The sequence below is a fragment of the Dermatophagoides farinae genome, chromosome 6 (assembly GCF_024713945.1).
Source record: "Dermatophagoides farinae isolate YC_2012a chromosome 6, ASM2471394v1, whole genome shotgun sequence".
NCBI classification, from domain to species: Eukaryota; Metazoa; Arthropoda; class Arachnida; order Sarcoptiformes; family Pyroglyphidae; genus Dermatophagoides; species Dermatophagoides farinae.
Window position 1 is genome coordinate 316452 of NC_134682.1, and position 18529 is coordinate 334980.

Sequence of the window (18529 nt, forward strand, 5' to 3'; positions counted from 1 at the left end):
CAACAAGTCGGATTGATTGATACCGCAAATTACCTGTCCGCAAATTATTTATCGAATGTGAATGATAAACAAAAAACGAATGAATAATAATAATAAAAAACTTTATGTCATTTTTGAACAAATCGCTTGCCGTGTTGTAGATGTTCATGAAGTTGGTGATTGTCGTGGTTGTGATTCGAATACCTGTTCATTCGTGAGTATTTTTTTTTTTTTTTGTATTTTGATGAGTGAGAAATATATTTTTTTTCTCGTCATTCGTATTTTGACAAGAAAAAATCTTGCTTACTGCTGCTACACACAATACAGGCTACAGGCTGGCTGCACTGTGTTGTGGCTTCACTTGCTTTGTCCTACATTTTGTTGTTTTTTTTCCATTTTGTAAATGTACAGTGTGTCTTTATCATCATCATCATCATCATTATATATTTGTGTTATAAACAAACAGGAAAAATAGTTAATTTCAAAAAAAACCACCAAAAAATCTATAGCATCATCATCATCATCGAATCTTATTGAAGGAATAACCCAGAAAAAAAATTCTAAAAACCCAAATCACTGTCACACAAATACGCGATCGATCCCACCTGTTGAATCTGTGTGTATTGAATCTTTGAAATTGATTGAACCACCTGGAAAAACATTTTCCATTCAGTTCAATCTGTGTTTATCTATTTGTCAATATTCGAAAAACAATCACATCATTTGGGAAAATGGAAATCAAAATTTTTGTCTTATAGAAAATAAACCACCAGAGAAATCTATCTAAAAAAAATCTTCTGGTTTTTTCTAGAAAATTTAAAGTCATTAAACTGTAATTGAATCCTATTGATTTACGTATCATCAATTAATATCATCATCAAAAAGTAGACTGTGTTAATCATCATTAACCAGAGAAACAAACGAAAATGTCGTTTATCGATGATAAAACATTGTCAGAGTATGTATTTGATACTTTTACATTACATGTGATATTTATTAATCAAAAATGATTTTTATTTTCAATAGTTCAAGTTATAGTTTTGATCAAAATGAAGAACATTTTGAATTTACACCACAGTTTAATGTTGGTGATAATGATGATTCAATCGATGATGATGATTGTGATGAATTTATAACCAATCACCATAATAATAATAACAATAATAATAATTCGATATCAACTAATGGCAACAGTGGTGGTAGTAATTCATCATCATTAAAATTTATTCAACGAAATTCATTATTAAATTCCAGTTTTCGAAAGTATGTGTGTTTTTATTTTTGATTGAAACATCAAAAATTATCAATTTCAATTCATTTTTTTTTTTTTGGTCATCATCAATAGATCAACACCGATGAAAAATAAAAATTCTCTCCATTCGTAAGTTGATTTTTTTCCGGCTTTTTTTTAAAAAAATTCAATTCATCGTTCGTTTACCTTTGTGTTCAATAATGATGATTCGACAAAATTTTTTACTTTTTTTACTGTTACAGTAATAATTCATCAATGAATGGCATAAATAATTCACGTGGTTCACTAAGTTATGATTCCGATAATCAATTGATGATCAATGATAATAATTCAATGGAAGAATATATCATTCATCTTACGGACAAGGTAAATGAATCCAAAAATTGATTGATGAAATTTCATAAATTCATCCCATTTCGTATTTGTAGCTGAAAAAACTTCAGGATCAGGTACAATTCCTGCGTGAAGGACAACAAAAAAATGAAGAAAAATATTCTACAATGAAAAGAGAAAATTCTACATTAAATAACAAGTAAGTTTTGCATCAATTCAAAAAAAAAAAAATCAGGCCACCATCTTGTTCAAAAAATCTTTTAACCCTTTTTTCCTTATTTCTTACATAATAAAAAAAAAATCCAAACTAAATCTCGTAGTCGTTTTTTCCCTCTATTTTCCCCAATTCGAGGCCACCATCATCATCATCCAATTTAACAATTGTTGTTTAACATAGATATGAATATAGAGAAATTATAATCAAAAAACTTAATCTATTAGCCATCTATATAGTCTGTATATTTTGTTGTTGTCTATCATATCAAATCTCGATGTCGTATGTTTGAATGTCTCTCTGTCTATCTTTCTGTATTTTTGTTTGTATTAGTTTATCTATGTGAAAAAAAACAAATCAAAAAAAGATCACCATCATCATCATCATCAAAATCTTCTACAGAGAAAATTTTTTTTTTCTGCCAATAATGTTTGTATAGGTACCACTTATTGCAATTTTCAGTATATTTCTGCAGTTATACACAGAAAAAAATGATGTTTATAAATAATGATGATGAATGAATGAATGAATGAGAACCACCACATACATATCACACACAATAGGCCATTTTGTATATTCACCATATATACCTGTTGTTCTGTTCTGGTGGTTAGTTTTTTTTCTGTTGTTTATAAGCTCTAACCACCATTCAACAACGACAATTGCCATTATAATGATGATGATGATGGTCATGAGAGCAATCGTGTGTGTATGTGTTTTGTATATGTTTGTGTAATATGTGAACAAAAAAAAAACAAAACAAAACGAAATGGTTCGTGTTTTTTTTCTGCTGCTATGAGCTACATTTTGTTGTTTTTCGGTGGTTTTCTTGCTAAATTATCATTATCGTTGTTGTTTTTTTTTCTGTTGTATTGATAGTTCGTTTCATTTTCATTTCAAAAGTCGTCAATGATTGTTGTGTTTGTATGTTTTTTTTTGCTTCAGGTGTTGTCGTTGTTGTTGTTGTTTTACCAATGTTTGTGCATGAAATTTGTTTATAAAAAAAACCGAGCACATACCTGTGTATAGCAGAAAATTATCATCTGATGATGATTATATCATCGAATTCAAATTCGAATGTTATGCATGCCATTTACATAGGTCTTTTTTCCCATTTCCATGCAATGTTCACATACAATGTGATTATTCCCTTTTCAATTTTATCTTCTCATGATTTTGATTTAATAAAAATGTCAATGTTTTTTTCCGTTTATTTTTCCTCTCTTGTTTGACATTTTATCGTTAACGTTTTCATTGTCGTCATCGTCGTCGTTGGCATGGTCATTATCAACAAAAAAAAATTCTTAGAATCAATTATCTTGAAGAACAAATCAGAGATATTGAGTTACAATCGGAAGATAAACGTAAAGAAGTCGAACAACGCTTTCGTGATTCAATGGCTCGTTTAGAACGTGAAAAAGCACAAGAACTTGAAAATTGTGTTTCGAGAATTTGTTCATTACAAAAAGAATCTATTGAAGCCAAAGAAGAGATAAAACGTCATCAACAAACAATTGAACGTTTACAAGATGTGCGGGAAAAATTAGAAATTGAAATCCACGATAAAAGTGATGAAATACAATCGTTAAAAAATGAGATACGAAAATTGAAAGAAATAATACGGCTAAAAAACGAAGAACGCGATGCCATTGATTCATCATTAATCGAGGCAATTAATCATGAATTGTCTATTGAACGTAATCATCATAATTTATTCGTAAACAATAACAACAACAACAACAATCATGATCATCATAATAATCATCATTCAATTAATCATGATATTGATAACGAAATGTATAGCAGTATTCATTCGGAATTAGAACAACAATTACGAATATTAAAAGATGAAAATAAAACATTGAAAGAGAATAATGAAGAATTAACCGCACAACTGCTGAATAATCATTTGATTGAAGGCAAAAGCCTATTGAAAGAAGGTGAAGCCATTTCATCATTAGCTAGTGAAATTAGTGATCTCAATTTGGAACAGGTATAGTGACCAGGAAAGACAAAAAAATATCATTTTCTAATTTCTTTAATTTCTTTTCAGCTAAAAACTGCCCTAAAAGAACAACAAGATGTCAATGCAAAATTACGTGCATACATTGATGGTATATTGCTCAATATTGTTGAAAATTATCCACAATTGTTGGAGGTAAAATCGAATGGTGGTGGTGGTGTTGGTGGAACAACAACAACTGTCGCTGCTAAACATCAATCACCATCAACTAATAATGGCAACCGTAGTAAACGATTGTGATATTAAAAACATTTGTTTTTTTTTTGTTCATTCATTTCGTCATTATTATCCATTTCTGCAAACTTTCACTGATTTACGAAATCCAAGTTTGTCTGATTGTGATTTTTTTTCCATCCATATCAACTTCATCATATAATCATTCATCTTAGTATTATATAAAACAATCGAAAAAAGGAAAAATTCTAACCACCATCATCATCATCATCATCATAATCATCGCCATTCAATTGTTGGATTATTTTGTTCCTGGGAGTTTTTTTTTTTGCTGAATTTGTTTTGGTTATATTTTTTTGTGTGTGTAAAAAATTACCTATTATTTAATTTTATTTTGAAAAAAACACTAATTAAAAATTTAAATAAATTACACTTTGATATTTTTTACAAATTCAAATCCATAAATGAACATGATCGAAACGTCCGCTAGATGTCGCCATCTATGCTCGATTTACAATCCATGCTGGATTGTTTTTTATGGCAGATTTTTTTTCAATGAAAAATTTTCAATCGAATTTGAATGAAATTAACCATGGAAATTGAGACGACCGACGAATCCAAATCAAATCAGAATGAACGTGATTTCTTCTATGTTCGTGTGCCTAATGATGATAAATCCGATGTATCCGATAATGATGACGAACAATTGAATCAAGAGCTTGATGATGAAGAAAAAGAAATTGATTTCAATGCTCTACTTGAACAATTGAATGGAAAATATTCAAAAATACGTAATGATTTATCCGTATTGGTGGATAAGAAAAATGTTACTAAAGGTGATTGGAATTCAGAAAAACGTGTTGTACAAATCAATGGTAAAGATTATTTGAAACAATATACGCCAAATGCTCGATGTTTAACACCATTCGAAGCATTATTCCTATTTGAATGTCGATCATTGGCCATTTATTATCAGAATATTCTGCTCAGCATAGAAGATGCTTATGAATTATTACTACAGGATAATCGTGATGTTAAGCTTTATAAAATTTTCTCTACATTATCACGAATTGGATTCTTTGTTGTTCAACAAATTGTTTCGAAACCAGAAAATTCTGAAATTGAAAATAAGAAAGAACCAAAATCACAAGGTATCAAAAGATCAATGATCGACGATGATCAAGAAATCGAATCGAAAAAAATCATTACATCAAATAATGGAAATTCGTCCACTAGTAACGATAATTTTGCAATTATCACAAGTATTCAACCATTGCAGATGGAAAATATTTCCAAATTGAATAAAATGGACAAAGAATTGATACAACATTTTAAATCAAAAGATGATCTTGATGATGAATCGTCATCCTCGTCATCGACCAGTTCATATTTATATTGTGTTAAAAAAGCAGCAAGACCAGCACAATTATCACAATTAATTCGACCATTGTATAGTGAGAAACATAAACCATTAATACCGTTGGGTTCTATTTTTGACACTGACAGTCTATTTCGATCGATTCAACAATATGCACCAATCTGTTTTGATAATCATGATTCGAAATCCATGTTGAATATTGATTTCAATATTTACCAATCGCAAGCAAATAAAAAACAAAACCATAAACCACTATTTTCCGTTATTGTTGTCGATGAAGATCAACCACCGCCATCGATTGAAGAGATAGGCAATTTTCGTGCACTCAATATAAGAAATGGTCCTATACTTTTTGCCTTACTTGCACAATTTACATTTAATTTTTATAGTTTTGAAACATTCATAGCACAAAATAAATATCCACGTTTATGGGAACAATTCTATCATCATCATTATCATCATCATCATCATCATCAGAGAGGACGTCGGTAAATTGTCAATTCTTTTTGTTGTTTCAGAATATTTTAAAACATATATGCACATTATACTTTTTTTTACTATCGATTATTTCATTTATTTTCAAATTAAAAATGTGAATCATTATTAACTATTCTGTGTAATAAGATACTGCCATTGTTGTAATTGTTGGTGGTGGTGGTGGTGGTGGTAGTGGTGGAAAGCAATCAAAATCGATTCCATCCACATCATATACATTGTTTGTCATCATCATTGTTGTTGTTCCAGAGAATTCTTGAGGTGGGATTAGATAATCATAATAATTTTGAGTTGTTGAATGTTGTTGTAAATTGTCGAATTGCATTTGATTTGCATCAATACCATAATGATCAATCGATGAGTTTTGAGTTTGTTGTTCGTTGTATGGAAAATCTGAAAATGATGGCACCACAACATTATCATAGTGAGTTTGATTCTGAAATTCGTAATTCATATCATCAAAAACATTGTTATTATGATCAATTTCGAAAGAATTTGTTGCAATACTCGATGTTGGATTATTTTGTTTATCGTAAATTTGATTTAAATAATCCGTTTGTTCGATTGTTGGATATACGTTGTTGTTCTCGTTGATGTTGCTGTGGTGGTAGAGATCGTCAATGTTATTATTAGTGGCTGCAAATTGATAATAATCATTTTCATCATCCTGGTTCTCATCGGAATGATGATTCAAATTGAATAATTTTTTAAAAGGACCTAATCCCATTTCAGGTTTATATCGGCCACTACATTGCCATTTTGAACCAGAATTGGATCGAATTTGTGGATAATTACGATGTGGATTATTATAATGATCAATTGTACATGTGAGAACATTGATATGATTGGATAATTCATTATGAATAGTTTTCGTTTCAATATCGATAATTTCATCGTCTATATAGGTTTCAAACGAGCCCATTTGTCTTTGAATTGATTCAAAATGATCAATTATTCTTGATGTCATTATGCTTTTTCACCAAAAAAAAACGTCAATTGAGATCATCATCATTTTTTTTTATATCTTTCTCTCATTCATCCTGGATTTTGTTGCCCACTTTTTTTCCATTTCATGTGATAATGATAATGATGATCCTGTAGATCTACACTATAGATCAATTGCATTGATTTTAAAATTAATTGCTACTGTTTATATTAACTATGCAGAAAATAAAAATCTCTAATCCTATTTCTCCTGGGACAAATCGATTGATAAAGTGGATCAATAAAAATTAGACTCCAGTGAAGAAGAAAAAAAAAATTGATTATAATACCGTGATTATGATTATTACTTCGTTTTTAGATATGACTATGACGACAAATAAACAAAATGAACCAAGAATAAAATAATGTATCTCTTCTTCTTCTTCTTTTTATTTTTATTTTTACCTCGGAAACATAAAATTTTTTTTTTGCCAATTCAATCGTGCGCGCATACATAATTTTTGCATTTCTAAATTCAGTTCCTGGTTCTTGGATGTTTATGTGCATGCAAAACAAAACAATGTCATTAACCTAGGCTGTCCAATGAACAATTTGAATGATTGTCGTATGAAAGAAAAAACTACCGTTTTTTTTATTGACTTGTTTTTTTATCCAGATAAATGTCGTCATTCGAAAGAATCATAGAAACAACAAAATGGTTTCCAAGGGAGAACAACACCGCCGCAACTACACACAATAAACAGAAGAATAATTCATTTCAACGAAACCAATAAATATTATATTCTCAAACATTATTATTACCTGCTTAATTTAGTCTATTGTGTACGATTTCAGATGGATAAAATGTCTCGAGTTTGATGTCATTACCGAATGGTAAGTCGAATGGTGAATTTTTTTTTTTGTTATCTGGTGACAATTTGTGAATGATATGCCTTTCTCATCGTCAATGGGATTTGTACACGGACACGAACAATCCAATATAATTATCACCACTACCGACTTTGATGGTGATCATGTTGAAAACAATAGACAACAAAATCAACAACAACAAGTTCCTAGGTTAGAAAAAAAATGATTAAATTTTTCGTTTTCTAAATCTGATTTGTCTCATATATTCATTCGCAGGTGGTTGTTGGATTTTCATCACGACATACATCCATCATTGCGTAATAATAAATCTAGACCATCGACCGATAACAATATTACAACAACAATAAATCGACCAAAGTGGTTCGAAGAATTGTGTCAAAAACGTAGAATGAGTGATATTGCTGATTTAAAATATTCGAAAAATGAATCTTTGTTTGAAGATGTTGCTAAAAATGATGATTCAATCACATTGTCCACTAATCATCATCATGACGCAATGACCAAAGACCATTGTCAACAACAATCAATCAATGCAGAAGACATGAGAAAAACTTTGAATAAATCATTGGCTATCATAGATACGCATGATGATGATGATGATGATAATGATAATTTCTCATTCACATCGGCCACATTTAAATCTATTGAAAATTTAAAATTGGATGAAATGACCAAAAACATTGTTGTTGAAGAGGATTGTATCATTCCGGAAATGCCTACGGGTATTGAATTAAGTCTAATATTAATGGAAAATTGGGGTGATCAAAATTTCATCGGTCTCAATGGAATTGAAATATTGGATCAATTTGGCAATCGTCCACCGATTGAAAATGTCTCTAAATTCAAATTTTTTTTTGCCACATCATGGCTAATTTTATTTTATTATTTTCTAAATGGATTTATTTAGGTATTTTTGGACAATGATGAAAATCGCAGACAACAGAATAATGATTTATATAAATTAATCGATAATGTTTATCGAACACATGATGATTCACATATATGGCAATGTCGATTTGATAATCATCGCCAATCACATCATAATCAGGGAAACAATGATGGATTACCAGTAACAATTGTGTTTCGTTTCGAGAAACCGACAACAATTGCGTTGATTCGTATATGGAATTATAATAAATCACGTATTCATTCATATCGTGGTGTTAAATACGCCAAAGTCAAACTGGATGAACAAACAATATTCTGTGGTGAGATTGCAAAAGCTTGTGGCGATCTTACTGGTACATTGGAGAATTTCGGTGATGTATGATGATATTATGGGACAGGCAAAACAAAACAAAACAAAATTAATTTGATTTTTCTCTCTCTCTCTCCCAAAACTTTTAGACAATTTTATTCACCACTAACGATGAAGTTTTGGAACAAATATCTCATTTTGACATTTCATTTCAAGAATTACTCATGGAACAAATGAACTAAAAATTAAAATTTTAATGTCCCTACAAACTAGACCAAAAAAACAAACAAACAAAACCTTGATGCATTGCTTCAAAATTTTTGCAAAACAAGAATAATAAATAAAATAAAAATTATTTTAATCTCAAATTTATTTTTACTTTTTTATTTTCAAATAAATTTTGCAAAACAATCTACAATGATATTCATATCCATAACACATAATGATGGGAGGTGTGTGTGGAATTAGATACGACCAGGAAAGATGCCTTTTGCACGTTGTTCGTCCCATTTTTCAATCTAGATTTGAAAATTGAAATGTTCAGTTTCAGATTAAAAAAACAAAATTGGTTCATAATTTTATACATACCCAAGCTGGTGGGCATAATTCATGAAAGGCAAATTTATACCAAGAACATGGTTCATAATCTTCACCTTTCACTTTCTGGCAACGGAAAAAATCCAAATAATTTTGATAGCAGTTTCTATGATGATTGAAAATGAAATGATTTATCGAATGAAATGTGAATCATTATCAAATCAAATACCTTGTTTGATTTGTGTTTGGAAATCGAGGATCATACGGTACGGTTTGTCCTCGTCCTTTTAACATTTCAGGGTTTTTAACCACACCCTCGTTTCCTTTAATTTCAATTTCAACAACATTCATGGTGATGGAATTAATAGCGGTAAGAATAATTGATCAAGAAAATGAACAACAAAACAAAAATTCGATTGAAAATAAATCGTTCTCGATTTAACGTTGAGGTCAATCAAAACACACAAAAAATGATGACTAAATTGAGCTGTTCATATACAATGTATAGAAATTTTGAATTTTTTTTTATTTTTTCATACAAATTAAATCATCATCATCATCATTCAATGTTTAGCTTTGAATAATCGTGGCATATCGCATGTAAAACATCTTCGAATATATTGACCACCGACCACTTCGCCTTTCGGAAGATTAAACAAATCATACAAGACAAAATGTGGTGGTGCTTTAGTTCGTGTTCGATATGGTGTCCAAGGTGTTACTAAATCGCCAGAATCAGCGTCAACATTGGCCAATTGATTGATGATAATCGAAAAGATACATGTCTATTTATGGTGAGACTTTTCACTTTGAAAATCATCAAGTTTTTAAACATTCAAAAAAAAACTTACCAATTTGATTACAGATGCAAGAATCTTCATTTTGATTGCAGAATTTTGTGAAAAAAAAGAAAGCCCCGAAACCTGTTGTTCGATACGAATGAAAGATGAGAAAGAAATGAAATGAAAAACAAGGTTTCATTTTAACCGGACTTGGTCACTATTGGTGAATTAGGTCAAACTATCATCTTTTCAAAACAAGTTCTCTTCACAGATATATTAGGCTATTTACAACTATTTTTATTTATTTTTATCATCATCTTCATGACTGATGGATGCTATTGTTGTCATGGATGTTCTCTGTATTTGTGTTTGTCTGTCTGTGTATTATAATAGTTTTGGTGAGAAAAATAATAATAAAACTGGTTCACATATGAATATGGGAAAATTGAAAATTGATGGATGGGAAATGGTGTTTGTTTTGTTTTCAATTTTAAACATGAGCATTATTTGAGTATTTTAACAAATTGTAAAAAAATATTCTGAATAAATTATATGGCCGGCTACTCATGTCACCATTGACAATGATTGGATATTCCGGTTCGATTTATTCGATTCATTCGTCGTTTATTTAGCCAACTAATCCGATCGGATCAAAACCACCGATATCTCCAAGTCCGCCGAGACCACCAATATCACCAAGACCGCCACCCCCACCCCCACCTCCGCCTAGATTTCCTAAGCCAAGATCACCGAGACCAAGTCCATCGCCTCCACCGCCGCCTAGATTTCCTAAGCCAAGATTACCGAGCCCAAGATTTCCAAGATCAAAACCACCACCACCACCTTGTTGACCAAGACCTAATCCTTGACCCAATCCTTGGCCGAATCCACCTTGTTGACCAAGACCACCCAATTGTTGGAGAACATTGCCGCCGCCGCCACCACCACGACCACCATCGAGACCAAATCCAAGGCCACCGGGACCACCACCTTGAAAACCGCCGCCACTAGGTCCACCACCACCAAGGATATTTCCAAGGCCACCTAATCCTGCTGGTCCGCCACCACCACCACCGCCACCTCCACCACCAAAGCCATCACCAAGATTTCCAAAATCAAATTCATTTTGAGCATAAATGTTGATGATATTCAATGCAAACACAAACAATAAACACAATAGTAAACCACATAGATTTGGCATGATGATGGTGGATTGTGAATATGAGTTTTTCAAAAAAAAATGTGATGAATGAACCTGAATACACAATATTTTCACAATGAAAAACAATCACTTCACGTCACACACACACACACAACACACACACACACACACTGACTAAATGTTGATCGATGTTCGAAGTTTGATGTATTTTGTTTTTTTTTTCTGTATTTGTGTCTGTGTGTGTGTGTGTTGGATGATTCCAAATTGAAAGCTCAAAATCAAATGACAATCTTTCGATTTGAAACTGCTAGATTTAAATGTAGTGAAAACATAATGAAAACAGAAAAAATTTATTATCATCGGTGAAATTGAGGAAAAAAAATATTAAAAATTTCGAAGACAATGGCTTGGTGTTTGTGTGTGTGTGTGTGTGTGTAATCCGTTTCTCTTTTCAATACGACAAAAAAAAATTTAGAAATACAAAATAAACTAAAAACAAATGCAACTCGACCTCTACCTGATTTCCGGTGGTTCAAAAACAGAAATTTTAAGAAGAAAAAATTTTAAAAAAAGGCTGCTACAATTGTAATGACAACAACAATCGCTTTCGCCATCATTTTAATTCATTTCTCTCTCTCTCTCTTTTCTTCCGAATCATTTTTTTTTTTTGATTTCGATTCGGTCGAGAAAATTTTACTGATCATTACATACATTTGATTAGATCCGGGAGTTGCTTAATTCAACAAACAAAAAAAAATTATTTTTTTCACACACACAACTGATAATTTAAATTTCAAATCAATTAAATTTAAAATAATTATGATGAATAAACCGGTGGATTGAAAAAAAATGATTAATCAAAATCAAATCTCATCATCATCATCATCATCAAGATCAGGAAATCACAATCGATTCAATTGTGAAGTTGAAACAAATAAACTGAATGGGTGACACTTGGTATTGATGAAAGTTTTCATTTTTTTTTTTTTTTTTTTTTTTTTTTGCAAACAACCAATCATTTTTTGTTCGTGTTTCAAGCTTGAATACATTTTTGACACATTACAGCTATGAAAAGCAACACAAACACTTGGATTTGATATGTGTAAAAAAAATCGTGTGACAATGTGGATTTGATGAGAACATTATATTATTATTATTACAATGGACATTTATGAGTCTGTGTGGTTTAATATCCGGTGTCTTTTGTATGAGAAAAAAAATTTTTTGGCTTTGAAATTTTGACGAAAAATTACATGTTTTTTTTTTGTCATTTATTCATTCACTCATTCAATTTCGGAAGTATAATTCGTAGTGAAGAAGAAGGAAGAAATAAAACAAAGACATAATTGAAAATGGTGGACAAATCAAATTAATTTCTTTTTCGTTTGTTCGTTCGTTTGTTTGTTGGTCAGCATGGAATTCAAAACAATAGATGGTTTTATTTTTGGGTGATTTTCGTGCGACCTTGATGTGATTTTGTGTGTGTGTGTGTGTGTGTGAAAAAATGAGCCATTTACACACCACCACCACCACCATCGGAAACACTAAAGATAAAGTTCATTTCGTTGAATATTACAAAATAGCAAACAAACAAAAATCATGACAATCATACCTGTATTATAATATACAGTCTAATTATTTGCAACAATTTTCAGGCAATTCAATCCTTGTAATTGAGCCTAACGCTATAGCGTATTACGTAATTATCGATTATGCAAAACAAAATGTTGTTTGGTTTTTTTTGGTGACAAATCGTCAAATCAATTGACGAAAAAAAAACAAAACAAAATCACTGGAAGATGGAGAAAATTTTGAAATTGTAAAAATGAAGCCGGTTTCCGATTTTTTTGTTGAAATTTGTTTTATACACACACGTCGTTTATGAATGGGATTTGCCGATGAAAATGAAAAACATCATGAGCATGCATGTGTGAAATGTATATATATTCAATTCGTTTCTTTTCATGATCGTTTTAACTTTACTTTGAATTCTTCTTTCAGATATCTAATTATTTAAAATTCATTATTTCGTTATAATTGTGATTTATTTAAGCACTTCTGAAAACCAAAAACAAAATGAGCCAATCAATATTATCCAACAACAACAACAACAGCAGCAATAATAATAATCAACCAAATGCTGTCTTTACCATAACTGAAATGCCCGATTTGGAACAAGTATATTCTCTAATCAAAGCAATGTATGAACAAGAAGAATGTAAAGAATGGGCATCTAAATGGCTAGAAGCGCTGCAAAGATCCGTGTTTGCATGGAAAATATCTGATCAATTATTGATTAAAAAAATTGATTATCAATCATGTTATTTTGCTGCACAAACATTGAAAACGAAAATATTACAATCATATACTGAATTACCAGTGGAAAGTTATGATTCATTAAAAGATTCGCTTATCAATCATTTGATCAATATGAATGTGAAGCCAATTGAAACACAACTTTGTCTCTCTTTGACGTATATTTGTAAGTTGAAAGTTTTTTTTGTAAAATAAATTGCTATGATAATTTTAATTTTCATATCGTTATATTATAGTTTATATAAATGAAAATTGGAAACATGCATTCGAAGAGCTTTCACAAAAATTAACAAAAGGTACATTTATTGAAATTCTCACATGTATCGCTCAAGAATATGATGAAAGTCGGCCAATATTTAAGCTGCCCAGAGCACGACGTGATCAACTTGAACAGTATATGTCAAATAATTTTTCAATGGTCATTCAATTGTTAATTTCCTGTTTTCAAGAGTTACGTACATGTAATGATACTGCTGTACAGGAATTTATCAGTCAAAAATGTTTATCTTGTTTTGAATCCTGGGTAAATTTTGCCAAAAATGATCACGTGGATTTGGTTCGTCAGATGTTGACGATAATTTTTGAATTTCTAAAAAATCCTGATTGTTCCATAGAAACACATGAGAAAGCATCGGATGCTTTCTGCAAAGTGATTTATCAATGTGAAGCACATAGTAATTTTTCCGATCTACGTGTTCAAGTCATTGAAATGGTTTATGCATTGGAAACGAGCTATGATAATGCATTGGCTGTAGAAGATTCTTCAAAGTTGATGGATTTGGCAAGAATTTTTGTTGAATTGGGCAATTCAATCATTGAATTTTTGATTTATGATCAAATTGATTTGAAAATCATGCAACTGATTCTTAAATGTGTTGGACATTATGAATTTGAAGTGGTGGAAATTACATTCAGTTTTTGGTATAATTTTTCCGAAATTCTTCGTAAACATGATTATGCAAAATTTGCTCCATACTATAATCATCTGTTCACATCTTTATCACGTCTTTGTCGTTTAGAAGTTGATTCAGAAATTATTGTTGATGAAAAATCTGATGTCTACGATTATCGATCACAAATTCATGAATTAATACAAGAAATCGCCATTTGCATTGATTGGGTCAATTATACCATCTCGATGAATGTTATGGAAAATTTCAATTCGACAACAACTTCATGGGAAATTATTGAAGCCCATCTATACATCATGTATTGTATCGCCTATACGGATAATATTGATAATGACAATAATCCACTTAAAAATGATGTTTTATCTGCAATGATTAATTATCTATTGAATTTACCGAATCAATCTGTCGCAGAACAACAACAACCACAACAACAAGTACCACATGTACAGATTTATGCTACTGGTTGTGATCTAATTGCTGAATTAAATGAATGGATCAATGACAATACAAATTTCTTACATCCAGTTATAATATTTTTATTGAATATTATTACCACGAACCATGTGAAGCTAACAAAATTATCAATTAGAGCTGCCATTGCTTTGAAACAAGTCTTGAGTACTATGACCAATATTGTTGATTATGATTGGATCTCCAAATTATTTAATGATCTAATACAAATCTATAAACTAATTGAAGATCGTGTTGAATTGGGCGTACCGATTATGGCCTGCTGTACAGCCATATTGTCTAATGAAAATATTGAAAAATGTGAACAACAAGAAACATTTTTTCAACTATTGTTACAAAATTGTCTGGACAAAATTCAAGTTGTATTGAATCAAAAATTATCGATAGAAGAACATAAATTAAAATGGGAAAAAGTCATTGATAATATTTATGCTGCATTCAAAAATTTTCGTCCCAATGACAAGACGAAAACATCGACTGTGATACATGCGCACATTAGTGAGAATATATGGCCATTTTTAAAACAATCTATTGTACATTTTGCACCAATCGATACTCAAGTGATTGAACATTGTTCACGTTGTGTTCGTCATATTGTACGTTCGATGAAACCATCTTATCTTTTGCAACCGATCGTTGATCATATTGTTCCATTGTATCAAAATTTTCCAAGCAATTCCTCTCTTTTATATATTGGTGCTGTTCTGGTCGATGAATTTGCCGATCCAAATAATCTGATTTTAGCCGATGGCTTAATTCGAATGCTAAATGTAAGGTGGTTTTTTTTGATAAATCGTATTTTTCATTACTTTGTTTTCTTTTTTCAATGGCTTGCAGGCATTTTCAATGACCACATTCCATATTCTAAATGAAAACACATTCAATCTTAATCCTTACATGATTGACGATTATTTCAATTTATGTACACGTACAATGACCAATCTACCGGAAAAATTTTTGACAAATGTTGAAACATTAAACGGGATTGTCAATTTGGCTATCATGTGTCTTTATTTGCCACAAAAAGAAGCAAGTGAATCGATAAATAAATTCCTGATTGAATTTTTCAAGTTGAAACATCCAGTGGTCACCACACAATATGCGGCTACCGATTTTGGTCGAAATATATTTTTTTCATTGATAGATTCAATAATGTTTAAATTGCCTAGCTATTTCATAGCGGATATGGTGGACACAATATGGACATTTAAATGCAACTACGCTCAGGTGAGATTTCTGGACAAATGAACACATGAAAAATGAAAATAATGTTTTGTTTGATTTTTAATACTAAACAGTTGTATGATCAATATCTACAATATACAACGGAAAATTTATATCAAAAAATACAAAAAGAAAAATATAATATTAGCCACGATAAACTGAAAGATTTCTACGAAAGTCTACGAAGGTATTTTTTTTTTCATTGTTATTTTGCTTCAATCAGATTGTCTCAATTTTTCCATTTAAATTTTTCATATATAGTGCCAATAATGCTAAACAAATGGCCAGTGAAATACGACACTTGCAGCGTTTTTTCAATTCACGATGATGATAATCAATTTCGATATGGCAAAAATATGATCATTAACGTAACGTAATGTATGAATCTAATTAATTGGTGTATATATATCAAACACACATGGCAACGATGATTATATATTATAATTTAATTTTCAACAATTTTCTTTTGCTTTTGTCAATTGTTTTTTTGTATCATTTTTTCAACCGATAATGAATGGTCTGAATTTATAAAAAACAACAATAATGTCATTTTTCAAGTTATTTTGTATTTTTCTCTTTTGGAAATTATTTTTTTCACTTCATTTGTGATGTGTAATCAATAAAATTGAATTGAATAGAATCCATGTTCATGAACAAGTTTTGGCAATTTTTTTTCAATTGAAATAATGATATTTCACAAAAAAACAACGACTAATTGATTGTTTTTGTTTGTGTTTTTATATTCATTAAGGTCAAACTAATGATAATGATGATATTCTATAAAGAAACAATTTGGTTCTAGTTGATGATTTGACATGCAGTGTTATAGAATAGATGATTGGTATTAGTGGCAGCATGAAGACTTTTTCCGCAAAGAATATCATCATTGGTGATGTTATAAACGAATGTTTCAAGTGTATAAAATATTATCTGTTTCGTTTGGAATATTCCTTACTGGATTATCAACAGCGTCGTATACGATGGACTTGTTATCGAACAATCGAACCAAGTATTTGGATAACGACAAATTCAATGATTTTAATCGCCATAATGTTTACTGCGATTCGACGACCAAAATCCATAGCTGGTTTGCCGTTATCATTTGAAGATTTTGAAGAAATGTTTGATATTCAACGATTAGATATTGCAATCGTACATTTACTTGTTGTTTTTTTGACGTTAGAGTATCTATGGTTTGAATTGTTCAAAAAAATTTCTTCTTACAATTTTCCGCTGAATGATTTGTTCATCAAATATCGTAATTATGATGACAATCTATTGGAACCACGTTTACTTCGTTATTTGACTTTATTTTATCGAATTATTCATTCAATATCGACATTATTTTATCGCTTAACGGCATTGACAATGTTATCTGGTTACGCATTATTCATTATTCATGTTGGCTATTTATATTTGGATGGTAAATTGAATACATTCCAATGGCTTTTGTTTCTTCAACTGTGGACAATGTTTCTGGTTCGTTTAGTATATCTGATGGGACAATTATTTTTGGCAATGAAATTTTTATTGTTTATCGTTGAATTTGGCCGAATTCAATTCATGAAAATGCTTCAAACAACCAAAATTGTGTTTTGTTGTAATCGAAACAAAATGAATTTCAACAATTCAATAAATCGCAGATTGTTTTGGCAAAGTTTCCATCGACAATATTTGACACTGTATTTGGACATATGGAAATTTGATGATACAATAAAAATGATAATGGCAACAGTGGAAATGAATGCAAAATCAGCAATTATTGTTGGCACATTATTCGTTAATAGCCAATTGAGTATAAATCTTAATAATACCTTGATCATCCTATACCTAGGATCAGCGTTTTTATATCCTAAAATAATCTATTCACACGTGTCATCTTTACCATCTTATAATCGAACTTGTAGCCGATTAATTATGAATTGGAATGCACGAACACATTGGCAACGATTCTGTACACAACAACAACTGCAACGATTACTACAAGAATCGTCATCATCGTCATGGAAAAAACTGAAACGTTTCAATGCATGGATCACATTGAGAGATGGAATTAAATCCAATCTATTCATACAGACAATGACCAATAATCATTTTGGATTGAACTGTGGACAAATATTCTTCATCACTAGATATAAATATCTAGAATTACTTCTAATGGATGTTATGCTAATTTTATTGTTTTATAAAAAAATTTGCTTAACTTAAATATTTCTTGTCTAGAAAGAAATAATTAAAGTTCAAAAGCATTACGACCACCTCGAC

The 18529-nt window shown here is 30.5% G+C and overlaps 5 protein-coding genes across 6 annotated transcripts; 3 read left to right on the forward strand and 2 right to left on the reverse strand.

Annotated features, from left to right (window-relative positions):
- The first annotated feature begins 220 nt into the window (after positions 1-220).
- On the forward strand, positions 221-4426 carry nuf (rab11 family-interacting protein nuf). Its single transcript, XM_047057336.2, has 7 exons — positions 221-937; positions 1006-1242; positions 1325-1360; positions 1474-1597; positions 1660-1763; positions 3087-3771; positions 3832-4426. The coding sequence occupies exons 1-7, from the start codon at positions 906-908 to the stop codon at positions 4039-4041; spliced, it is 1428 nt and encodes a 475-aa protein (XP_046913292.2). The 5' UTR covers positions 221-905; the 3' UTR covers positions 4042-4426.
- Positions 4427-4479: 53 nt separating this feature from the next.
- LOC124493406 (uncharacterized) lies at positions 4480-9229 on the forward strand. 2 transcript variants are annotated; one of them, XR_012832294.1, is made up of 4 exons: positions 4480-5841; positions 7449-7666; positions 7823-7852; positions 7919-8006. XR_012832294.1 is itself a non-coding variant. In XM_047056489.2 (4 exons), exons 1-4 carry the CDS (start codon positions 7722-7724, stop codon positions 9101-9103), a joined length of 1158 nt encoding a protein of 385 aa, XP_046912445.1. In that variant the 5' UTR covers positions 7463-7721; the 3' UTR covers positions 9104-9229. The 2 variants fall into 2 exon arrangements, 1 of the variants encoding a protein (XP_046912445.1); XM_047056489.2 differs by lacking the exon at positions 4480-5841 and adding exons at positions 8571-8927; positions 9011-9229 and having other exon boundaries at positions 7463-7852; positions 7919-8495.
- On the reverse strand, positions 5890-6815 carry LOC124493259 (uncharacterized). Its single transcript, XM_047056328.2, has one exon. The coding sequence runs from the start codon at positions 6813-6815 to the stop codon at positions 5961-5963; it is 855 nt and encodes a 284-aa protein (XP_046912284.1). The 3' UTR covers positions 5890-5960.
- COX6B (Cytochrome c oxidase subunit 6B) lies at positions 9203-9763 on the reverse strand. The gene is made up of 3 exons (XM_047056490.2): positions 9628-9763; positions 9450-9564; positions 9203-9379 (listed from the first exon to the last, which is right to left on the reverse strand). The coding sequence occupies exons 1-3, from the start codon at positions 9747-9749 to the stop codon at positions 9326-9328; spliced, it is 291 nt and encodes a 96-aa protein (XP_046912446.1). The 5' UTR covers positions 9750-9763; the 3' UTR covers positions 9203-9325.
- Positions 9764-13255: 3492 nt separating this feature from the next.
- On the forward strand, positions 13256-16904 carry LOC124493405 (transportin-3). Its single transcript, XM_047056488.2, has 5 exons — positions 13256-13824; positions 13895-15810; positions 15878-16267; positions 16339-16451; positions 16526-16904. The coding sequence occupies exons 1-5, from the start codon at positions 13419-13421 to the stop codon at positions 16590-16592; spliced, it is 2892 nt and encodes a 963-aa protein (XP_046912444.2). The 5' UTR covers positions 13256-13418; the 3' UTR covers positions 16593-16904.
- The last annotated feature ends 1625 nt before the right edge of the window (positions 16905-18529 follow it).